A 25,482-nucleotide genomic window follows, 5' to 3' on the forward strand; every position below is an offset into this window, starting at 1 on the left:
TGGACTTGCAAGATGTGGTATGATGCAAATAAAAACAACTCTCCACAAGAGACAAAAATGACGTAGACATTAACAATTATAAGTCACCGAACGGCCTTCAAACCGTCTCTTCACAGAAACACATTTCTGCCTCATTGAAGTATACCGAAAATATCTTCTTTTATTCTCGTTCACCTAAGCGCCTTTATCCTGTACTTCACTAAGGTCGATACCTCTCAAGATTTGTATCGTCTATTGCCTCGCAAATTTTCCGAATTGAGAAAATGAATAAACTCTTTTCAAAAGATAACCTATTGAAAACCTGTCCAAGCTTAAAAGTGTAGTACTTTACACTTGTAAAGGAAGAGAAAAAAATCACTTAAAGATATGACTATAGTTATTTATTACCGTTGCATAACCATGTCTCCATAATATTCATGTAATATCCAATGAAACGATAGCAGACGTCGACAGATGTTCCTCAACTAACATCTTAACTAGGACATTTTAATGACTAATTCCGACAGATGCATCGGTAATGCCATTGTCTTTTCTTATGTTGTACAATTTGAAATATGTTTTAGTAAGTAGTGTTACATGGTTACACTAAAGTTGTGAATACGGATATGAAACCAGAAGTTATTCGCCATCTGAAGGTTGAATTAAGGAGTAGATTTATGTCTATTATCATATGTATAACTTGTTTGTAGTGTTGACATTTCCTTGGCGTATAATTCACAGTTTTGTGCCTGCATGTATGCGTGTATATCTCAGAAGTTTTTTTTCTCTCATTGAGACCTTTAACACACGTACTAATATAAATCTATGAAAGGACTCTGCGACAAAACTTAACAGCACACTTATCTAAAATAAACATGTTTATGATTATAATTGTTTTCTGAGCTCATAAAATTGTTCGAGTCTTCATATTCTGCTCAAACTGCACAAAACATATACAGTGATGTAAAATAAACCTTCCTTATACCTCCTGGAACGGTCATATCAATACTCTGTACGCATTTGCATGTAGAATGCTTAAGCATAAGAATTTACGCCCCCATGCATTCAGATCAGACGTGGCTGCGTATTTATACATCCCGTATAGCTCACGGTACTGACGCCCCTCTCGGCTTGTAAAAACTTAACCTTAACTATTCATAAAAGCCTTTTTTTGTATGTAACTTTGATACAGGTTAAATACTATAATAATCCTAACACCGACAGCTTATCCTAAGTCTACCTTATTAACCACATGAGGGATCTCGTGGGTTGTCAGCGGTCAAGTTTGGAAGGGCGTGGTTTCCATTTCTGTTTGTAACGAAAACAACACTTTATAAAGTTTATGCGTCCGAAGCGCTTGTCAGGATTTTACCGCGCTTGTCAGGATTTTACCTTCAGGCCACAATTAAAAATATTTTGGTTTGCCCAAACCCTACCCAAAGGTTGAGACAGTGGGTAGGTAGGTAGGCATTTTCTTTTTTTTTTTTTTTGAAAAAGAGAAATTGAAGTATCGGGTGTCTATTAGTCTTAATGCCTATCTGATAAAAAAAAACCTTCTTCAAATCAGGACAAAAAGAAGAATTGAGTAGGCAGCTTTTTTCTGGGTAGGTAGCGTTTGGGCAAACATACCTATTCTTTTTTATGGCCTCACCAGAAACACTCACAGCCGAATATATGAAAGCCAAGAATGTATAACAGAAACAGTTGAAGAAAAGATGCCTACAATAACGGCTTTACAAATAGCAGTTTTATTGGAACAACTTCCAGTTGAAGTCTAAATCAAACTATGAATTCAAAGATAAAAAATAAATCCAATATCTGGTCACTTGTCGCAGAGTTTTCTAATTATTGTATTTCTATTATCAGTACGGTGAATTGCAATAAGTATAATTTAATTCTTATCATTACAGTGGAATTTGCAACTCAATGACTAATGTATAAATTGATTAAGGTTATCAACAACTAAATTTTATCTATCTTTAATAGTTATTCAATTCTGCTTAGCGTCAGACAATCTAAGCTTAACGATAATTTGATTGATTGATTGATTTATTTATTGCAGTTTGCTTAATGTGCATTGAAGAATTTTTCATGAATATTCATGACGATAACTCATAAAACAATACAACAAATGGGTTGGTAAACTGGATTCCTGTTGTGTTCACTTGTCGCTACCTTCGTTGCATAGATTTAGATGGAATAGAAGCAGTGGCGGATCCAGGGGGGGGGGGGGGGTTCCGGGGGTGCGCACCCCCCTTTATTTTTGCCGATCAATGCATTTGTATCGGGACATATGTTTTGCACCCCCCCCCCCCTTTGCCCTGGGTGCCCTGGGTTAGCACCCCCCTTTCGAAAATTCCTGCATCCGCCCCTGAGAAGACCAGTTTAGTGGGTTGGTTCCTTACATTAGCTGAACCGAGATGAAGTGCGGGAAACTTTTACTGTTATCACAAAATGAGGGTATGCTGGACTGGGCAGAATTTAAGCCTTGCAACAGGTTTTCTTTGACAGGCAAAAATAATTGTAGCAATGGTTCTTATGTGTACAGAGAGAATTGTACTCTCTCAACACAAGTCATGGGGTAATTATTTACAAGTTATAAATGCTGCACAGCCAAACGGGTTGTATTGAAGCATACTTTTTATTGCTAGAAATGGCAAGTTCAGAGTACCATGACTTTATATACCACCAGATACCAGCACACCTCTGCAGCGACAATTTGGCATGACACATGATAGAACAGCTATCTGTGTACACCACAACCAGGCGGCGTATAATACGACTCTTACAAAGACAGTATGCTTTACTTTTCTTTTTAAACTTCAAAAGATAACTGCTATACTTACTAATACATGCTTCATCAGTTTCCGACAAATAAAGCAGAGACATAAATGTAACACCAAGCTCAGTAAGCATGCATCTTAATTGTCGATGTTCAATGCCGCATCTATTTATGTTTAGACTGTTTGAGACAAATTTTAAACATGCAGCTTCTAATTCGAATTAAATAAATGAATACTCTTTCGGAGCACCTAACACCACCCACAGTTTTTGGTCAGGTTCGTGTTGCTTTATTTGTCTATGTTTTGTTTTGTGTACTATTGTTTGTCCGTTAGTATTTTTCTTGTTTACGCATGGCGTTTTCAGATTATTTTTGAGTGAAAGTCCCTTTGGTATCTTTCGCTTCTCTTTTCAAAACTGGTCAAACTGGTTGTAAATTTGTACTCAAACATGACATGGGTGTTATTTTGGCAATTGGCCTTGGGTATAACTCTAACTCAAAAACTGAATTCGACTGAAAAATTGATGTAGGTCAATGTAAAACAAGAGTGCCGATTTCGCGAAATTGCTTAGAAATTCTAGAAAATGTTCACAACGGACTTTTTTTTATATATCGATGCTCCCTCCAGCATTCAGGATAGCCACAAAATCAAGAACCCCGTACAGTATTTGCACATTTAGTAAGTGTTTTAAATCTTGTTCTTAAGTAAACGATTTTCAACGACTACTTTTAACTCGTTTATACAGTTAAAAGTTTCACCTAGTCATTTGTGAACTACAGAGAGGCTGTTCTCAAAACATGACACTCATTTTCATGATGTTATCTGTAACATGCTGTTGAAGTCATTGAAGCAATTTACATCAATTTTTAACTTTCCAACACACATTTTTTTCAATAGGTACAAACAAATTCAAATATTTGATACGTTGCATACAGTTTATTAGAAAACAATGATTTACAGGGCGTTATCATGTTACTTCCTGTATAAAAACAAGGAAATTGTACAAGACTGCCATTGAGACAACACAGATTCCAATTGACGCTGATTTAAGCATAATTTTATATTGGTAATATTATACATGTAATGGTGTTTTACAAATAGATAAATACTAAGATTGGACACATACAAGTGCGTTCTTCAAAAAATTTGAATTTTAATTCCAATTCAATAATGACACGCAATTAAATATCACTTCTTAAGTTAACGATAATTTTATAACATATAAGGATAATTAAGTACCCTGCCCCCTGCCCCCTCCCGAATTCCTGAACGACGCAATGTACAGCTAAGGGTTTGTATAGTGTACAAATCTTTTGTACATTTAAGAGTTGCAAACCTATGGTATATAAATAGACACCGATTTCTCTTCTTCGTATAATACATAATAAACATATTTTTCTTCATCATATTCAATAACACTTATTACGCTATACTACTACTACTATTGCTGTTTTAAGCCCCGCCTATATTCTTTCATTTCATTTAATCCATACACGGTTGTAAGTAGTTGATTGACAGAAGGACAGAATTCACACCTGAACACACAGTTTAAATCGCAAAATGGCTCCACCTACTAATTATAATTTGTTGTAAAGTTCGGTTCAATCTTATGATAAAAATTACCTGGCTTATAAAGTAATACATGAAGGGGAAAACCAGGGATAAAGCTGGAAAAGCAAGTTCGTCATCTTAGGATCTAATAGATTACTGTTTATCATTTAAATATAGGACATCAAGTGCTTATCAACAGGTTAAACAACGTTTATAAAAGTGGGACATCTAATATTTAAGATAAACTAAACGAAATTGGGATTACCTTGTGTATATGAGATTGGTAAAAACACCACGTGAAATAGCACAAACTCTAAGAAATACATGCATGCTGCTCACGCATAGGCCATGGGAAAGGAACCAATTTCACCGCAAGACAAGATAACTTAAGACTTGCGAATGCTTTGAAGTTTATAGAAATGTAGTCAGTGACTTTCTAAAGAATTGGACATACTAAAAGGGATTTATAATAATTATGAAATCGGACATAGTGTCAGCATGTTTATTACTACTGGGAATGGCCTCTTGTGTAAGAGCTCTGGTAAGAATATATACTCGCGTATTGTATCAAGTACTGCAATTCTTTTGAAGAAAATCAGATTTTTCTACAATGTTTCAAATATTTAAAAAACGTAACTGGTGCAAAACTAGTGTCGGGTTTCACATTCGATGAAAGTTAACACCATTGAAATCGCCTATGCTGATTGCATATACGATCTTTGAAGTTTACTACTAGATATATTTTGCAGTTAGACCATTGTAACAGATAATTTGATGATAATTTGAAACCAAGCTATCAGTCGTATTGTTTGAATCATAAAATTAAGAATGGAAATGGGGAATGTGTCAAAGAGACAACAACCCGACCATAGAACAGACAACAGCAGAAGGTCAACAATATGTCTTCAATGCAGCGAGAAACTCCCACACCTAGAGGCGTCCTTCGGCTGGCCCCTAAACAAATATATATACTAGTTCAGTGATACTGGATGTCATACTAAACTCCAAATTTTAAATAATTTTATCTTTAGTAACAGCCTCCAAGGACATGACATGATAGAGCTAATGATGTCGAACATCGCATTAAGAGAATGTGACAGAAACATCTTCCCTTAGAACCCCCTGTGTGCATTGGTTGATTGTTTGTTGTCTTAAAGTCCAGTGGCAAATATTTTAATGTATATTTGGGAAGCCCCCTTTCTGTTGATGGAAATTATAGCGTAGACACACACGAAGTAGCGCCCAACAAGCAGCCTTGTCATACAACGGAACATGTTATAGTTGCTCGGTATTGTCACGCACAAAATAAACTGACTGACTAGACAGAATCTTGCATAGTTTAAAACAAATTGATAAAAACACGTACGCTTGTAAAGTACAGGAACAATGGTATTTTTATACAACTAATTTCATCCTGACAGACTTCTTTCAATTGGCAATAAAAACTCGAAATTGCACAAAATTACCCAATATCGTCAACTGTAATCCGACCCATAATCTATTAAGTAAAATACAAACACTTAAAAAGGAAGACCGCATCCAATTTCATTACACCAATGTCCTTCCAATAAATCGGGATAAAATTATACGCTTCACCCAAAATTCTCACGAATTAATCGTAAAAAATGTAATGATAAAAAGTAAATCTTAAGAAAAATGTTTAATGGGAAATATTTGCATTTCGTTAGATGTTATGATGTGAGTTTGTAAAAAACGAAGGTCACAGGTAAAAAATATGTTGTTAACATCAGGTAACCTGAGCAATTGCACCTAGCTTTTGATGGGACAATTGAAGTTACCTAATAATCCCACCTGCTTCCACAGTAAATTTCAAATTTTATACATTCAAAGAGAATCTTTAGTAACAGCTACTGTGCAGAAATACGTAATTAGGACTTCTTAATCTCGAAAAAGTATTATATTATGAAGCGCTATTCGTAAAGAAGTGAAAGACAGCTTTTGTATATTTGTTACGATATGCAAAGTCGTGTGTTTCTGTCTATGACAAATTCACGCATCTCTGTCGCAACCCAAAAGACAACAAACCTTCCATTTCATGTGCAAACAGTATCGTAAAAGGTAATAGTAGAGCACTACATGCCCTAGATATTTCAAAATTTAGTTTCACGCCATACTAGTCACATGTGCAGTGTTACATCATAAAAACCTGTACATTAAATTAAAATTCTCATTAAAATTTCCGTTCCATATCATTCACCACAAATTGACATGACGTCTTATGCATTAAGGTGGTATGGGTGTCTTCCTCCATCTTGGATTGTAAAAAACAGAGAATCAAAGGTCCAGATTTTCCATTAAGTTAGCAAAATTTGATACAGGAATGCAGATGTTTAATGTACATTTTCATTTAAAAGTACCAATTTACAAGAATATAACTTCTAAATATTGATATTTTTGCAAATGTTAATTATTTTTGGTTGTTTTTTTTGGTTTTTTTTAATGGCATTTTAAGGGGAGGTAACTCTAAAAAAGTGCATTTTCTGAAGGATTCTGTATGGAATTTTCCTATTTTGTATTTTAGCTGGAAAAACGTACGGTGACCCTATCTTTTCTTTTGATATTCTCAAAGCAGTGTCTGAATGCTATCTTTTCCTGAAGTATTTAACAATTCTATCATTTTGTTTAGTTTCTAATCACAAAATGGTGTTTTTTCCTGTATAATCCATACAAAATGTGTCATTTTGTCCCGTCCTGTAGCTTGAGAAAATGCGCGGTGACCTATCATTTTTATTATATTTTTCAACATGTATCAATAGATACAACGTTTTGGCAAAGTATGAACAAATTCTATCATTTTTATTTTAGACTCCCATACCACCTTAAATATCTTGTGTAATACTCTCATTAAAACAGCTTCAATAGTACTATAAAGTTGAAGGGAAAGAATCTTCAATGAAAAGTGTTCATGATTGCTTGGGATTAAAAGCCTTTGGGCTGGAACGACCTGATACCGTATAGGATGTCCTGTTTTCACTACTGGTTTATTCAATACTAACAATGCATAGGATATGACATCATAAATTTATTTACGTTTTCAGGAAAAAACGTCAAAACTCGTATTCGAATCTTTAATAAAGCAGGGACTGTCATAAATCCTTTCATGGCCACTGGAGAACGATGGAATCCATTGTTATCGTTGTATGCCGATATTGTAATGGCAATGAATTATTACATCAAACTTATCTTGCATTTTTTAAGGAGTTAACCTTACAAATGAACTAAAAACGTAAAATTTATGAACAAGATTGACGCGCGAGAAAAATATGTGTTTTTTTTTCATGTAATAATTCAAATCAAATACACAACAAAATGGAATCATAAAATAATAATTTTCCTTCAGTGTCAAGACTGATAATGCAACGTATGATACTCAGTGTACAATTTAAAGCTACTCGACTGTCTAATACAATATATAAACCTCTCTTTTCAAAATATTTATAATGCTCTCAGACCAGTTATACAAACGTTCGTGCCTATACATAATGTTTAAACGGCAAAGATTAACAACATAATGCGATTTAATTGATCAGCAAACATATGCAAAAAAAAACTCTTCTTACTATTTAAAAGGAAATGTTAATTCTATCTACCCTGCTTAAAGGCAATACACCAAAACATACATAGCCTTACAATTAATAGAAAAGTGAAATCTTTAAACTAGATATGTAGAAAAATTCACTCTGCAAACCAGAATAGAAAAGTGAAACTTTTAAACCAGGTATGTAGAAATGTACAATGAAATACATTTCACTCTACAAACCAGAAAATTCGTATCACAAAACATTAACTCGAATAATTCAGCGCCCTCTATCCAATACCATTTCTCGAGAATCTCCGTGATTGGAATATAACGACTGGATTATTAGGGTTAAACACAAAACATCTGTGAAAATGTAATAAAAAGTTGTGTTCCATGTTCATATCATATAGTTACCGAACACACAACAAGAAACGTTTAATATCTGAATGATTTGGTATAATGGTAAACTTGAAATCCTATCTTAAAGTTATTCAGATTGAAAAAAAACATAACCAGCTTGGGTTGAAGAGATTTACGTTAAATGTTAAACCCTTCGAATTTCTTGTAAACGATCATGTTCAATAGCAATTAAATAGAAAACAGAAGTTGCAAACTGAATTAAAAACCACTCAAGAAAGAAATCAGAATTTCCAAACGTTATAAAAGTATCGCTCCAAACAGTTTAAAGTGTTTTACAACAATGGCGGTTCACCCTTGACACACGAAACCCGAGAAGGAGATATCCGTTTGTGATATATATCGGTGGTCCTGATTTATCTTTTAGATACCTAGTGATTATGGTAAGATAGGTAACAGTCGCAAAATTGTTTTCTTTGTCCCCTTCTGGATCATTTACTCGCTTCAAACATCCGAATCCATTGTACAGTACGTTACAGCCATTCTTAACTAATTGGTTGTTGAATATTCACTAGCATTATGCTTGATATTGTTTGCGTTTGTCATCCTAACACAAAAGTAATTTATACACTTCAAAGCTATTATCCATACTTAAACTCAGTAAGCCTGTAGTGATATTTCACTTAGTATCCCGATATAAACACTGAAATGTTTTGTATATAAGGACTTTCACCGAAATAAATAATTTAAAAACAGCTAATACATGCCATGGTACATTTGTACATCAAAAGTATTCTGAACAAAGACTCTTGTCATAGTAAACACAGAACTTGAAAAAAAAGACACCTTATACATTAAAAGTACAAGTGGAATGCATATGTATGAAGATGTTTAAATAAGGGTATATAACGATTTGTTGTTACTTTTTAAAATGTTTTTCTTTTATTTCAAATTTTGTAATTATTTAAATAACTGGTACGAATTTGGAATAAAAATGTTTAAGATGATGGTATTACTGAGCAACTATAATAGCTGACCCATTTAAAATCGAATAATGTATTTTTAACTGCAATCGAAGGCACGTTAGTTTTTAAAAATCACAAATGAAACATTGCTTAATAAAAATACACTGTTGCAACTAGGAACGAGACACGGTTTTAAGAATGAAAAAAAAAAAAGAAGTTTTGATGTTTAAAACTTCAATCAATATATTTTATCTTTCAAGTTGTTTAGATGTATAAAACAAATCATCTCAATGTAAAAACATCTAAAAGATCAAACGCTTTCGGTATTTGAAAATAACTTTCATGGTTCCTAAAAAGTCATTATGACAGCTGAACAACTTTAAGAATTTTAACGGGAAATTCTTACACACGCAAAAACGACTATCACAACAAGGATCAAGAGCTCTTTCGTCACTCTTAAAATGTTTAGATAATATTTACATTTCTACAAAGCAACAATGTCTTCTTTATGACAGTATGGTTGGATCGGTACTGAACTATTCTTCCGAAATATGGGGTTTTCACCGTGCCAACGACATAGAAATTATTCATAACCGTTTTTGTAGGTTTGTTTTAAAAGTAGGTAAACGTGCTCCTATTAGTTTTCTTTGTGGCGAGCTTGGTCATCTACCTATGTATGTTTTGAGAAAACAATTAATCTTAAAATATTGGTTACGTATTGTTATGTATAAACCAGCTTTTGTATATGATGTATATAAAATTTTGTATGACGATGCAAATCATGGTAAAATTAATTGGGCATCTAATGTGCGTGATTTTTTATTTAGTCTTGGAATGAACCATATTTGGATTGATCAAAATAATATTGATATATCGTTTGATGTTATAAAGACACGCATTAAAGATCAATATCTACAAAAATGGTCAGCAGATATTTGTGACTGTGAGAAATTAAGTGTGTATAGAAGTATAAAGTTTGATTTTTGTCTTGAGAATTATTTTAGCTACATTAATAATATTAACATTCTTACAAAACTACGAAGTGGTACATTGAAACTTAATGTTGAAGTTGGTCGCTTCTCTGATATACCAAGAGAAATGCGTCTTTGTGTATGTTGTAACATGCAATGTGTTGAGAATGAATTCCATTTTGTATTGGTATGTCCAGCATATAGGGCAATTAGAATATTGTTTTTGCCACGCTATTATTGTTCATGGCCTACTATTTTTAAACTATCTTGTTTGTTGAAAGCTAATTCTAGATCTTTAACAATTAAGCTCTGTAACTATTTGAAGAGTGCATGGAAAGTTAGATCTGATATTATTGGTTAGCTACAACATGTATGTTATTATTGTATTGTTCTCTGTTACCAGTCTTTTGTCACATTATGTATATATTATGTATTGCCATAGCATGTTCTATATGCTTTTGCAAATAAAATATTCAATTCAATACCGTTGTATTTACTGTGTAATACAAAATCGCTTATCTGTTATATAATCCGCTTGGACTTATTGACAGTGCCATATGTTACTTAAAATAAAAATCTATGTTAAAACATATCTGTTTTAAGATTTTTACATGTTAAAATATGTGTAAAGTAATTCATCACACTGTATAAAAGATGCATTCGAAGTGAAAAGTCGTTATTTTGGACTGTAAACAATTTAGAGCTGGTCATATTGGTTGGGCGATTGATATATAAATGCTAGTCAACTTCTATCTACTATCCATACTAAACCTTTCTTGATTGATCGATCTAAAATAGGGAAAGAAAATAACAAAGAGAAAAAAAATGTCACATTAACCCTCTTCTTTTCTTTCTCTCCAATGTAAACACCTCACTATGAGACGTGTTTTCCTTTTTATATGCAATACTCATTTTGAATAAACGTTGTGCTAACAGGATATCAAATGCATATTGAATACTAGTATAAACTACTGCAACATGATACTAGTGTATTTATTAAATGCCGAATTGTAGGTTAGAAAAGATAAATGAGAAATTTACGCATTTCGATATCAACTTTTTGTACTTAAAAAAATATAAATAAATATGAACTGGTTAAAAATAGTGTACGATGATAATGTTGTGTCTAGCCTTTTTATTAGTACGACCATGGAAGTATAGTGACTATAATACTTCCATGGTACAACCTATCAGCCAAGATGCATCAAATTAGGTTTAAAATTTCATCTACTTTTTTTAAGTCTGACAGTAATTTCATTACTCAAATGAACAAAATATTTGTAATCGGAAAAGGTTAAAGTTTTAGTGGAAAGTCTGATTAATGAACCTGAAGAAATGACTCTAAAATAAATAAATAAAATAATAAAGGCACATTTAAGATAATATCTGTGAAAGATTAAGACATTATGGATACAAATGATTATTATTCACATCGCTTTAAGCAAAAAATATAACGCTGGGTCTTTATATATTTTGGCATTTATTTGAATTTTCATTTGCGTAGGCTACCTTGTTTAAACCGAATACAGGTTCAATGTTGTCATAATCTTACTTCAAACATTTAGTTTTGTGTTCTTTTAGGTTTTGTATTACTTATTTATTTTTCAAATTATCTAATCATTTATGAAAGAAATACTTTTGTACACCTACATGAAACAATATACGTCTAAAGTGTGCCACTGCAACTACTACTACTAAAAGTACATCTGAAATTTAATTTGCCGTCAAATCAAGGATTTAAATAGTTTGTTCATTTGAACTTCGCTTGTGAGCATTATTGAGCGAACATTAAAATGTCCTTGATTAATAGGAACACATGTACTGTCTGGTACTCTAGTAAAAATTGCCCATACAATTGTCTAGAAATTCAGACAGGGAAAAGGTGCGCAGAGCATCATAAGGACAACATTTTTTTCTTCTAAAATCATTAAACAGGAAAAGTTGAGATTCACGCTCTACCCACTGATTATAAATATAGGGAATGTGTAAATTCGGTTGTTGGTGAACATTTCAAAACGGGCTACTCATGATAAATATTATCTATTTGCAAGTCTTAAATAAGCACTGAAGAGTACATTTGTATCTACACCTTTGCAATAAACACTTTTTGGTCAAGGTCATAAACAGTTTTGTCTTATTAAAAACACAGACTTTTAAAATGGGGGAAAAAAATCACTAAACATCTTTTCAGACATGTTAAAGACGTTTCATCTTTTTAACGTCTTATGTCAAATAAAGAATTACAAATATTAGGAAATCAACACAACATAACGTACAGCTGTTACTAATGTTGAAATGAACACCATTGTCACTGGTCCACTCATCTCACACAGATGCATTTACATGCGACTAATTAGTTTCTAGACAATCATCTTTCAGTGGTGGATATCATTATCATTGTCCGATTGAAGATGGCTAAGTTGTCAACTATTCAATTATGGACCTTTAATGTGGTCAAAGATCGTTGTGATAAGCGACATTACCTAAATGACTAGTCTGCACTAGTCGACGGCTAACGCTATCAGCACTGTTGTTTCTTAAGGCGAAAATATCACTACCTCACGAAACCAACACAATGAAAAATTGAAAATTGGAAGGCGTTGACAAATAAAGTGAAATGGACTTCATTTTGTCGTTATTTAGTTTGGATTATCATCCTATTGTTAACTTGTCAATAAATATTTGTACTCTCAAATTTACGTTCGGGATGACTACTAATTATTGAGCAAAACATAACCTAAATACATTTAAACATAAAAATGAATGGCTGAGCATGCCTGACTGAGCTGATACTGTCGTTGTATCGGCTATTATTTCTGATTAGATGCACAACAAATTATGCGTTCATAATGAAAGGTCGAATCAGCCCAAGGACCTTTGTTAAGTAACGTAAATAGCAGATGGGTCAGCCTATTATGAAAATGTATCGACACTTGTATAACTAGTGATTATTTTTCTCTTCAATGTATTCAAATCTATCATTACAAGTGTCATGATACATTTGATAATTTCCACTTAAAAGTTTCCGAATCTATTTCTCAAAATGGTAAACTGATATATGTACTGAACACTGGTTTTTAAATTCCAAGTCATTTTGCTAGACAATGACTCGTTTTTTTAAGTCTCCCACTGCCTTTAACAAAGCTCACATATATTAATGTATACATCAAAGTACTCAAGAACAAAATTCAGCGCCTATACTTATTTTTAATTTCCTTCTATTGTAACGCGAATATTCTCAACCTTTCAGGACACCTGATATCTTATCCGGTTTGATTCTGACCCTTCCAGAGCACATGATATCATACCCGGTTTGATTCTAGCCCTTCCAAAGCACCTGATATCAAACTAAAGACATACCAGGTTTGATTCTAACCCTTCCAGGGCACCTAATATCATACCCGGTTTAGTATTGATGTAGTAGATAACATCCCCAATATGTTGCATTGGCTGTGCATTTATGACACTGATGATATTTTATCTATGGAACCAGTTGCTATGTCACTAGTCTAGTCCCTATACAAAGATTTGTTTACACTTGAATATCATTTATCTAAGTCAACTAATTTATAAAGCATATGTATTTGTTGGGGTCAAAGAGCACCATTTTACAACCAACTGTTACCCACTTTAATAAAACTTTTATAGAATTTGATTAACTATCTTGTCATTGAAAAGCTTTATAATACATATTTACTCACTATATATAAATCATTAAAAACTAAGGACAGGACAACGTCTTCAGGGAAGAAACTGACATTTTGTTAAAAATATTATGTATTGAAATATGTTGTTATTAACTTTTCCCAACTAAATCATCACATAATGACAAGGCATAAACAGTACTTAACAATTTGTATATTTCTCTACACATTAATTCATAATCGAATTTCAATTATTCAATAAAGTATTTAACCCAGTAAAATTAAAGAAATAAAAAATTCAATTAATTTGTAATAAAAGTAAATGCACGTACTAAAACCCTATAATTTTCTAATTCATTTGAACACTATTAAAATTCTTTCTATCATACAAGGAGTATATTTGAATAAACTATAAACACATCTTTTAATCCTCCTGTCAAAACTTTACATGAATGAACTTCCTGAAAGATATAGAATGACTTAGATATCTTTTAACATATTTTATCAACAGAGTCTCCTTGTTCTATTGTATATCATATGTAACTGTATAATTTATATTCTACATTAGTATCATTAAGTAATATCCTTTCCATTGAATTAGTCTTATTTTTAGGCTTATCTAAATTATTATGACATTGGCATATGCTTTTTTATACTATATTGAGTTTAGTCAGTTTTTAAAATCATGAGAATTTGAATATTTTTTATTTCATCTATCCTTTTTTTTTTTATAAAGTATAATGAAAATCAGTCCTGTTCATCACCAATATAAAAGAGCTACATGACCCTGCTTGAAACACCAGTAGTGAAGTTATTCCAAGGCCCATCATCTAAACAAGGACATTTCCCATAATTAAAAAAAAAAATCTTCGAAAATACCAGACTTGGACAGCAAATTTGCACAGGTTTAGGTCTTGAGTATTCATCATTAGTGATGCTGAATTGAAAAAAAGTATACAGGAAAATATTTTTAAAAAGAAAAACAAATCAACAGTTGTTACTTATTTGTAGGGAAACAAAATCAAATATTGGTTTACTTTAAGTGTTAAATAGTGCTATAATTCTTCATTTGACAAATATATATAGCAAAATTATGTTCATATTTTAATAAAGAAAAATTGTAACGATGCAACATTCATGACATAATATTTATACCATAAGAAAATCAACTGGCAGAAAATTCTAGAGCAATAAGTCAAATAAATAGTTTAATGAAAATATGAGCATCATTTTGGCATGTTGTCATAATTACCAAGATAGAAATCAAAACATCTAGATGGTAGCTACCTCTTTCTTCATATTATAGGAAACAATCCTCAGAGCCTATTGTTATAAGTATCAGATGACTTGAACAATTAAATTTATGAGCCAAAAAAAGACAATTGAAAAAATTTATCAGCTATAACGATTAATATTTTCTTCATACATAAGAAACAATGTCAGAGCCTAGTGTGGCTTGGTCAATTAAAGTTATGAGCCAAAATAAGACAATTGCAAAAAATTATCAGTTATGACTATTAATGTCAAACAATGATACAACAATGCATAAAGGAATTTCAATATGGATTACCTGTGAGAAATTCTAGATATTATATTTCACATTGTTGTAACTTTATTTTGAAATAAGATAGGGACATTGTTCTATTTGATATTAAACATATCAAAATTATAGTGATGATAAAATGTTGGCTGGCAAAATGTTCTTGTGCTATTATAATAAAGTATAGTAAACTGAACTGTGTTATTGATAGTCATATAATATCAAAAAACAATCTGTACATGGAAACATCTGTTTTATCAAAGATACTTAAGTTTTGAATTCAGAAGTTCATGCACTTAACAAGAGGCTGTCACAACGACAGCAAACCGGATTTATTAATATTTATTTGTGTCCTGGCAATATCACAAGAACCATTACTGATGAATGGTGAAAGTGAAAATCGTCAATATCAAATTTGACCTCCATTTTGTCATTAGTATCAACATATTAAGATTTGAAAAGCTTAGATTGAATGGTTCATGAGTAAATGCAACAACGTGAATGGAAATGCCATTTTACAATCTTTCAAGAACCATAACTCCTGAACGGTAAAAGTCAAAATCGTCATTATTGAACTTGACCTCTATTTTGCCATCAGTAACAACATATTAAAATTTGGGAAGCTTTGGTAGAACAGTTCATGCGTAAATGCACGGACACAACTGGAAACTTCATTTTTCAATCTTTCAAGAACCATAACTCCTAAACGGTAAAAGTCAAAACCGTCATTATTAAACTTGACCTCCATTTTGTCATCAGTAACAACATATAAAAATTTCAAAAGCTTTGGTTGAATGGTTCATGAGAAAATGCATGGACACGACTTGAAACACCATTTTTCAATCTTTCAAGAACCATAACTCCTGAACGGTATAATTCAAAATCGTCTTTATTGAACTTGACCTCTATTTTGTCATCAGTAACAACATATTAAAATTTGGGAAGCTTTGGTAGAACAGTTCATACATAAATGCACGGACACGACTGGAAACTCCATTTTTCAATCTTTCAAGAACCATAACTCCTGAACGGTAAAAGTCAAAATCGTCTTTATTAAACATGACCTCCATTTGGTCATCAGTAACAACATATTAAAATTTGGGAAGCTTTAGTAGAACAGTTCATGCTTAAATGCACGGACACAACTGGAAACTGCATTTTTCAATCTTTCAAGAACCATAACTCCTGAACGGTAAAAGTCAAAATCGCCATTATTGAACTTGACCTTCATTTAGTTGTCAGTAACAACATATTAAAATTTTAAAAGCTTTGATTGAACGGTTCATGAGTTAATGAACGGACAACATTTGATTGCCGCCCGCCCGCCCGCCCGCCCGCCCGCCCGACTGCCCGACCGCCCGCCCGCCCGCCCGCCCGCCGTACATCCCCAAATCAATAACCGACATTTTTGTCACAAAAATCCGGTTAAAAATGATTTAGGTTAGAATTTGCCTAGGTTTAGGACAAAGGTCATGTAAGGCAAGGTTTAAAGAAAATGTCCTGTTTTGACAAAGTTTAGAGCTAAAGTATAGTCATAGAATGACAATTATTATGTATTCGTGCTAATGCATCCTTGGCTTTCAAATAATCAAATTTGAGATGAAGACAAATTCAGAAAGGTGCTTTGAATGCATGAAAATTATCACATGTTATTTTCGTTTTTTATAAGTAATTTTTATCCTAAAAAAGAGGATTTTCCCCTTCAGTTTGTAACTTGATCTGTTTTCTCTTAATCGATTTATGACTTTTGAACAGGGGTATAATACTGTTGCCTTTATGTATGCTATACCAAATGGATATTAAACTATCATAAGTTGATGAAAATACTATTGGCAAAATAAGACTGAGCAAAACGAAACAATCAAATACTGGAGGCAATGTGTAAGAAAGATTCCATTAGGTGTTGAATTCCTCATATTGACTATTACACATGACTCATCAAACAGATTAGAGTGATACCTTCCAACAAGATAAGGGTGCTCCCTTTGATTAAATATTTGTTAAATTTGTACAAACACACTATAATTAATCAGAGGAATCTGGGCATACAAAGCCCACCATTTAAATCCTTTGTTTACAGAACAAATTTATTACCTACATACATGTCTGTATCATAAGGCAGGTTTAGACCACAGTTCAGAAGGAACCCAAATTGATCTTTCTAACCTTATACATTAATGACATACCAAGAACGATGATTTATTACTAATGGCAGTTGTGACTATGAAGAATGAAAATATTTGGATCTCTAGCTACACTTATAAATGTATGTGGCTCTATGAAGTGTTACCACCAACCCAGCAGTTAATACTCCTTTGTTGATTGAATGCTGACAGGAAATATCATTGATGATATCATTTTCATGATTAAGATATCAACCCAATGTTGACTGCTGTACCCTTATTTTTGACATATTTACTTATTATGTCTGTTAGTTTTGTTCACACATCTTTGTCATTATAATGGAGTTTTATGCAACTGTCATACCAGTGAGAGGTTTAGCTAGCTATAACACAAGATTTAATACACTATTTTTTACATAAGAAAATGCCTGTACCAAATAAGGAATATGACAGTTGATATCTATTCTTTTGATGTGTTTGAGCTTTTGAGTTTGCCATTTGTTAAGAACTTTCATTTTATAATTGCCTCAGAGTTATATTTGACTTTTATTCAAATTATTAAAAACAATATAGGTTTTCTACCAAATGCATTCAGAGTCTTGGTTAGATTTGGCAGATTTTTTTGGTCTTCAATCTTCAACTTCATAACCCATGTTGCTTTCAGTCTACTCTGATTTGAGTGCCAATAATGAATTGAATATAGATGAATGTTCATTCAGTGTTATTTAAAAATAATATGCCTGGTAAGAGTTTTGTTACCTTAAATAAAATAGAAACTCAAATCTTTGTATGAATTAACTTTTTGTCTGAATACAGATATGTCTATTAATGAGCACATTTATATTATCATGAATTATATAGAAACTATCAAATATTGTTTTGTGTTGACATTAACACCTGACCAATTTCATGTAATATTTCTATGGGAAAAACATAAAACACAAGACTAAAGTTAAAAAAACATTATCTTGAAATTGTTGCTGTATAACTTTTCAATTTATTTCAAAAGTGTTTTTCCTTTAATCTTGTGTGACAAATGTTTTTTTGTAAGCAACATATTTTCCCAGCCCATAGTTTGCAAGTATGCTAAATTGACCCTTTTGTCATGCTTTCTCAAGCTCAAGATATGAACATGATATTGAGACAAATATTTGACTGCACAATAAGCTTAACAAATTACTAAAAATATCTAAATCTCCTTAGAAACATGTCGATATGAACATGTGCTTTATCATTCTACCTCCTTTTGGCTTAGCGTGGAAAATACAAATATTAACCTCTGTACCCTGTATAAGCCCTGAAATATCAACAACATCTTGCAACTGCTACCAGACTGCACAATTGGCTTATAAATGACATCAATATTTGAATCTCCATGTACATGATTTATCTGACTTTGTGCTTTATCACCATAGTTTGTTTAATAAATGTTGATATAATTTGATTGTTTACATTAACTTACATTAAACGAACATTGATTGGAAGATCTCAATGTCATATAGGCCCAGATTTGGTTTAATAAGAGAATAAAATCTATATGAAGACTTGTGAAAAAGTTTATTGAAGTTTTTTCATCACTAGCTATTGTCAATAAACTATTCTTTGATCAAAACAAGTACTTGAATAAGTGTTCACATATAGAAGTCAGAGGGTACACAGTTTAGAAGGTTCAACCTGCTTATGTTTAACTTAAGAATTATTTTCATAAAGTATTTTTTGTCCCATTGATATTTTGTAACTCCTCTTTTCTGTTTGTTGTTCCCTTATATTTGTGTTAACTGTATTTCAATATACCAAATCTCTCTTTTTCTACAACTTTTTTACCTCATCCATTCATATGACTTCATTCCTTTCATTTGTGACTATTCAAGTATATGTTTTTTCCACTCAATTTTAAGATAAAAAATTGTGTTTTACCTAGATATTTTTAGATAATAAACTTTTTTTAATGTGTCAGCACATTTCCGTTCCCAAACAGATATATTTCCCTAAAGAGCAATCCAAAAGGAAACCATACACAATCAAACACACTGGATAAATCCTTAGCAAAGCTATGATGTGATCCTTTTTCCATCCCTTCCAATCTAGCATTTGTTTTAATACTGGCATGTCTATATATAAGCACACAGGTCGAAATACACAGCTGTTTTTTTTTTTGTAATTTTATGTCACAATATGTAAATGCTGTATATGATATATGTATTTTTGAATATTTCCAGATACCATTACCATCATTTACCAAGATGAAGGAACATTATCCAGGCTACAAACATGCAGGAGGTAGATACCACAACAATCATCTCATCGACATGATTGGATGTAAGCGTAAATTGTTATTACATGATACAAGTGCACTGAGACTATCATATTCCTTCAATAAAGTCGGTGGTGAACATTCATTAGGACATGACTTAATTCATTTATCTAGGAATGGAATAGACAGTGTAGTAGGCACTGATGGACTACAATATATTTACCACCCTATAGCATATGGACCTTTCCTAGCGGACAAATATGGCTATCCAACCATTTCAAAATTACACCAGTTTGATCCTGTCAGCACAAAGAAGAACTTTTGGGGGAAGCAAGGAATACTTAGAGTGATAACATATCGTAAAATTAAAAACTTGCCAGTTGGACATGTTGCATTGTGGGACTGTGATCATTTTCATGAAACAAAAGATTGGATTTCAGGGCATAGTTTGATAACAGTTGAATTCTGGGAGTCTCCAGGTAAGACTCAAGCTTTTCTGCATTGTAGTTCTTTAAATCAAGGAAAGTAACAGAACTTGTAGGATATTAAAAGTATAGTTTACATATAGACAATGGTTTAGTAATTTAAAAGTAATTATAACAACTCAGTTACAAAGATCAGAACACAATTTAAATGAAATGAAATGACAACAGTCTTCAACATCAATATACAGATAAATTACCTACAAAGATGAACTGAATGAAAGTGTTAAGAGTAAGGAAAACACCTTTAAACCAGGATTTTTATTGAAATTTTTACCATGAATAAATAAGTCAAGATACCACCACAAATATGAACAAATCAAGATGCTAATGTTTTGGTAAATAAAAAAAAAAGCTTATGGTAATTACCAGTACAAACAAAATCATATCATGCAATTAAGGAATTACTTACTTTTATTTAAAAATAAGATAAAGCAAATGATTTGAAATATTTTCATTGTAATGTTCTTTCTTTATAAAATAAATAATCTGTCATAGAACTAAATGTATCAATTCTTTCTTACAGATTCCAATTGTTCCAGTTCTACAACTAGATATCTTCATCAAATACCAGTTAAACATATCAAACAAGCACCAACACCACCATTAACTAGTGTGAATCATCAAATTCCACCCAATCGACTTCTTGGACAATCAAACCATCCACTTCCAGCAACATCAGAACATTCATCATTGAAAAACAATCCGCCTTTCAACCAGGGTAACCAAGCTCTTGCTCCAAATTCACAAATAGATTTGAAAACATTAATGAAAGATAAAACTTTTCGAAGGAAGTTCATTAAAAAGTATTATGTAAGTAATGGGCATTTACGTCATGCAAAACATAGAGGACTGTCATTGTCTAAAGAACAACTATCATAATCCAGACTATACTAACTGCTTTTTTTTTCTTGGGAAAGCAGAACTTGTGAGCATTTACATACATAATTGTCATTTAAACCAATACAATTTATGTGAAGATAACATTGACAACGAATTTCATCAACTTCAACCATGCTCAATCTAGTTTATGGCCAGTTAAGTTCCAGTCACTGATATAGTTTATCTACAAACTCAAACTATTGGATTATAATTGAAAGATACTTCTGAATATTTCAATGGTGAAACGTTTCAACAGGATATACTTTGATAAATTTGTATTCAATAAAGGATAAAAAAAAAAACGTTTTCAAAATACAAATTATTAAACTGAGTTTTACATATGATATGCATTTGGACAAAAAAAGGATTATTATAGTGATGAAATAATTTATACAGTACATCATCAGCTGCATTTGTGTGTTTTTTTAATTTTGTGTTCATTCCAGTAGCATTTATGAATTGTGATTTGGTATTGATGTTGTTAGCCATGACATAACAATATAAATGATAAAAAAGTACTAGTCATAAATTGTCAGTTTGTGAAAATGTTTATATATATTTAAAAGACATAAAAAGTGCTAATTTTACTTGTTATGAATATTGTCATTTTGTTATTGATCTCCATGTGCTTTTCTATATGTGTTTAATCATTATTTTAAATCTCCTTGTTTACAAATACACTGGACACTTGTTAGCATAAGGTGACCAAATTCGTTAAAATAAGTACCTTAAATTTGGTGGAAACTTGTCGAAACAGCTAAATGAAATTAGTTGGAAAATATTTTTCTTTGATTTTGAATCATTAGTTTAAAATAATTCTTTGTCATTATACAATGATACATAAATATACATCTAGCTTATGAGACATTTTTTGATACTTTGTATTATCTGTCATTCAAATTTCTATTTATATTTGGAAATTAAATCAGGATAAGTCACATAAGAAGCAAGGATGCTTTACATGTAGATTATGAAAAATTAAAGTGATCCAGTTGGAAATACCAACTCATCATTCGTTTCAGTTTTTACTTTTTTTTTTGTTTGCTCAATTTGTGTAGTTGTGTTAGTAACATTTGCATTGGGTTTAGCTAAATCCATTTACTTACCAAATGTGTTTAGTATTAAAATATTCATATCAAAAGTCTTCTTTCCAGAATGAAACCGTAAGAAGTTCAAACTTTTTGAAGTTTACTTATTTAATAAATTTTCAGGACAGTGTACTTTTCAAACTTTCTGCCCCCTTAAAATCAATGAAAGGATATGCACCTAAGTGAGGGTTATGTATTTATAAATTCTGATTTGTATGATGAAAGTTTGCTTGGGGAAAAAAAATATTAATTTATCTCATATCTCATTCTCAATTCATAATTTTTTTCATTTGAAAGCAAACACTTTGCTCATGACAGTTTAATACTGTCTTCATTTGAATTATAATACATATTTTTCTCGATTTTATGCATGATGAGTTTCTTTTCAAGTTCAAATCACTCAAAATTGTGACTGTCACCTTTAAAAAATAACATACTTTCAATAATTCACTCATACCAAATATGTAAATTTTTCAAATGAGAACACTTTAATGATGTTTGCATTCATATATACAATATTTAAATATATGAGGGGGTAAAGTACTATGTTAGCCATAAATTTGAACTACTTTGCCATATAAAGAAGAAATAAGATACACTATCCCTTACTTTAAATGAATTTAATGACATTTACTCAGCATTTTTCACAATTATACTGACAACCAATGTCCTTGGTTCTTTTCTGAATTGCATAAATGTTACACTTCAAAGAGGGGAGGCACAGCTTGAAAAATTGTTGAAGATAAAATGTAAATAAACTGAAGGAAAAACAGTCACTTGCAAGTTCATCTAAATGCTTTTGACATAAATTAAAAATTTCATTTACTTTTGTTAAATGTAATGTATAAAATAACTTACAATTAAATTTTATGTTCAAGGCATTTAAAATCGTGCATTGTGTTTTGGTCTTATGTGCATTAAAATGGAATAATCTTATTCAAATATTCCATCAACCACCCTATATTTAATCAGATAAGGTTTTAATCCATTTTAAATTGGTTCTTAAACAACACACCTTGTTTTGAAAGACACTTGTCACCATTTTTTTGCACCGCATGTAAAATTGTATAATTTTAAAGTATATTTCCAGGTGTTCCCTCTTTTACTCATTGTCTGAAGTTCATCAAAGAATTCTATTTAAAGGTTTGGTTTACAGTAGCTCCTTTGTGTCGACACTAATAAAAATATCCCTATAACTTGATAAATATCCATTGTGTATATATATCTTATCAATAATCTTGGAGTTTTTTTGGGTAAGAAAAAGAAACCATTTTTTTTTATGAATGAACCAATCTAAAACAAACTAAACAGAGGGAGAATAAAGTTTCAGCTTTCATATATACTTATTGTATAAACAATCCTATAAGGCTGAGTTTTTTTTTTAAATTTTCACAAAAAAAAACAGGATATATGCTGTACATCAATTTACTTTTGCAACTAGAAAAAATCGTGAATATGTAAAACAGGATCTTCCTTCAGAAAAATCACGATATTAAATTGCTCTGAAGTTGTGCTAAAGGGTTAAAGCAAAATAAAGTTTACACGATAATAAGCTGTTTTACAGTATACATTATTTTGATTTCGAGCTAGTTCTAATTATGTCCTAATTGCAAGTTTAGATGATGATTATTTCTCTTTTTACATTCATTACATTCTGGTAGCAGCATCTTTACCCTTAAGCTCTTATTCCCTTGAAAAAAGAACACACATTTTCAAAAATGACATTTGATATTTTCGAGCATATCATACTGCAAAATATAATCTATCATTTTGTTAAAAGTTATTTAATGGGGTATTTTTATGGCAGCTTTGTTTTAAATTTTTACACTTGTTATTTATCAGAATTCACATTTGATAGCAAGTCCTGCTCTATGTTTTCAACTTTGAACAGTAAAATAATGTTTATACAAAATATATCAGGTCTGTGTGAGAAATTATGGTATCTGCTAGTATCAGGAATACCTTTTACTCACAAAGGGTGTTTGTACAATTGCAACATTTTTTTCCCACTTTTACAAATGCATAGCTTTATAAAGTAATATGGAGAAAAAAATCCATCTTGAAATTTGCCAGAACCCAGTACTTGCATCTAATGCAATGAAGACATGAACAAAAAATTGTTTTTAATTTCCAACTCTAGAAATTCTTCAATACTTTATAAGTCAAGTTTATGGTATGATTAAATTTTGCTTTGAAATTTATATTATTGTGAAGAATTCTTCTATTTTAATTGATGTTTTTCTTTCAATGACTAATTTATGTTGGATCATCTAAATACAGGATTTACTTTTCTGTGAGAATATATCAGATAATAATTACTTTTATTTTTTAAATAAACTAATTGTTGTATGTTGACTATCAAATGAAACAAAACTTGTAAATTTAAATTGTTGTATATTGACCATCAAATGAAACAAAACTTGTAAATTTAAATTGTTGTATATTGACCATCAAATGAAACCAAACTTGTGAATTTTAATTGTTGTATATTGACCATCAAATGAAAACCAAAACTTGTAAATTTTGATTGTTGTTTATAATTTATATTGCTGTTGATTTGTATGTTTTGTGTTGTGAAATTGAATTTGATTAAATCAAAATAAAATGAATTTGAAATGAATCTGACATTTCACTTAAGCCTGACAGTAACCTAATAGCAATTGTCCAAGATTTAATGACTTCTCAGAAAAAAAAATCTCATCTGTTCATACCAATTATTAATCTGTTAGCTCCTATGGCAGTTTTTCATTTCTTTGCACTTCAAATAATATTGAAGATATAAGAAAAAGTGGTTGTCTCATTCAAGAATCTAATCATCATAACTTAACATTGATCCCTCAGCATGAAAATGTGGTCAATGACAATGAACATATTCCAGATGGATTGATTGATCTAATTATTGGTTGGTGTTTAAAGCCACTTTCATCCCTATTGCACTATTTCGTGGCGTTCAGTTTTCACTGGTGGAGGAAGACTACAGAAAGAAAACTGTGATCCTAGTCAATAAAGATTTGAGTCTAACACACCTGCCAAGTGCAGGATTTTAACTCTCAAACTAAGAGTTGACAGCTAGGCTAGTGATACATTATTTTAATTTAAGGCTACAAAGGTCCCGATTTTAGCTAGAAATATCAGTCTATAAGCCAAAGTATAGTAGACATGGATTATTGAGCACCATCTTAACAACTGTACATGCATATGGTTGGATCTTTTTTATGTATCCTTGTCATCTTTTGGAATGGGTTTCTAGAATACAAAGTCATATCCATTGTCCATTATCTAAATATCAATTCCAAAGAAAAAGAGGCTAAACTGTAGAATA

The 25,482-nt window shown here is 31.4% G+C and overlaps 2 protein-coding genes across 3 annotated transcripts in view; one reads left to right on the forward strand and one right to left on the reverse strand.

The window, feature by feature from the left end:
- The window catches only part of LOC139521867 (anaphase-promoting complex subunit 4-like), a 79,494-nt gene that overhangs the window by 11,735 nt on the left and 42,277 nt on the right, over positions 1 to 25,482 (reverse strand). The window lies entirely within an intron of this gene.
- LOC139521869 (uncharacterized) lies at positions 4,331 to 24,780 on the forward strand. The gene is made up of 3 exons (XM_071315535.1): positions 4,331 to 4,854; positions 19,674 to 20,187; positions 20,717 to 24,780. The coding sequence occupies exons 1-3, from the start codon at positions 4,789 to 4,791 to the stop codon at positions 21,070 to 21,072; spliced, it is 936 nt and encodes a 311-aa protein (XP_071171636.1). The 5' UTR covers positions 4,331 to 4,788; the 3' UTR covers positions 21,073 to 24,780.

This window comes from Mytilus edulis, chromosome 4, assembly GCF_963676685.1.
Source record: "Mytilus edulis chromosome 4, xbMytEdul2.2, whole genome shotgun sequence".
Taxonomy (NCBI): domain Eukaryota; kingdom Metazoa; phylum Mollusca; class Bivalvia; order Mytilida; family Mytilidae; genus Mytilus; species Mytilus edulis.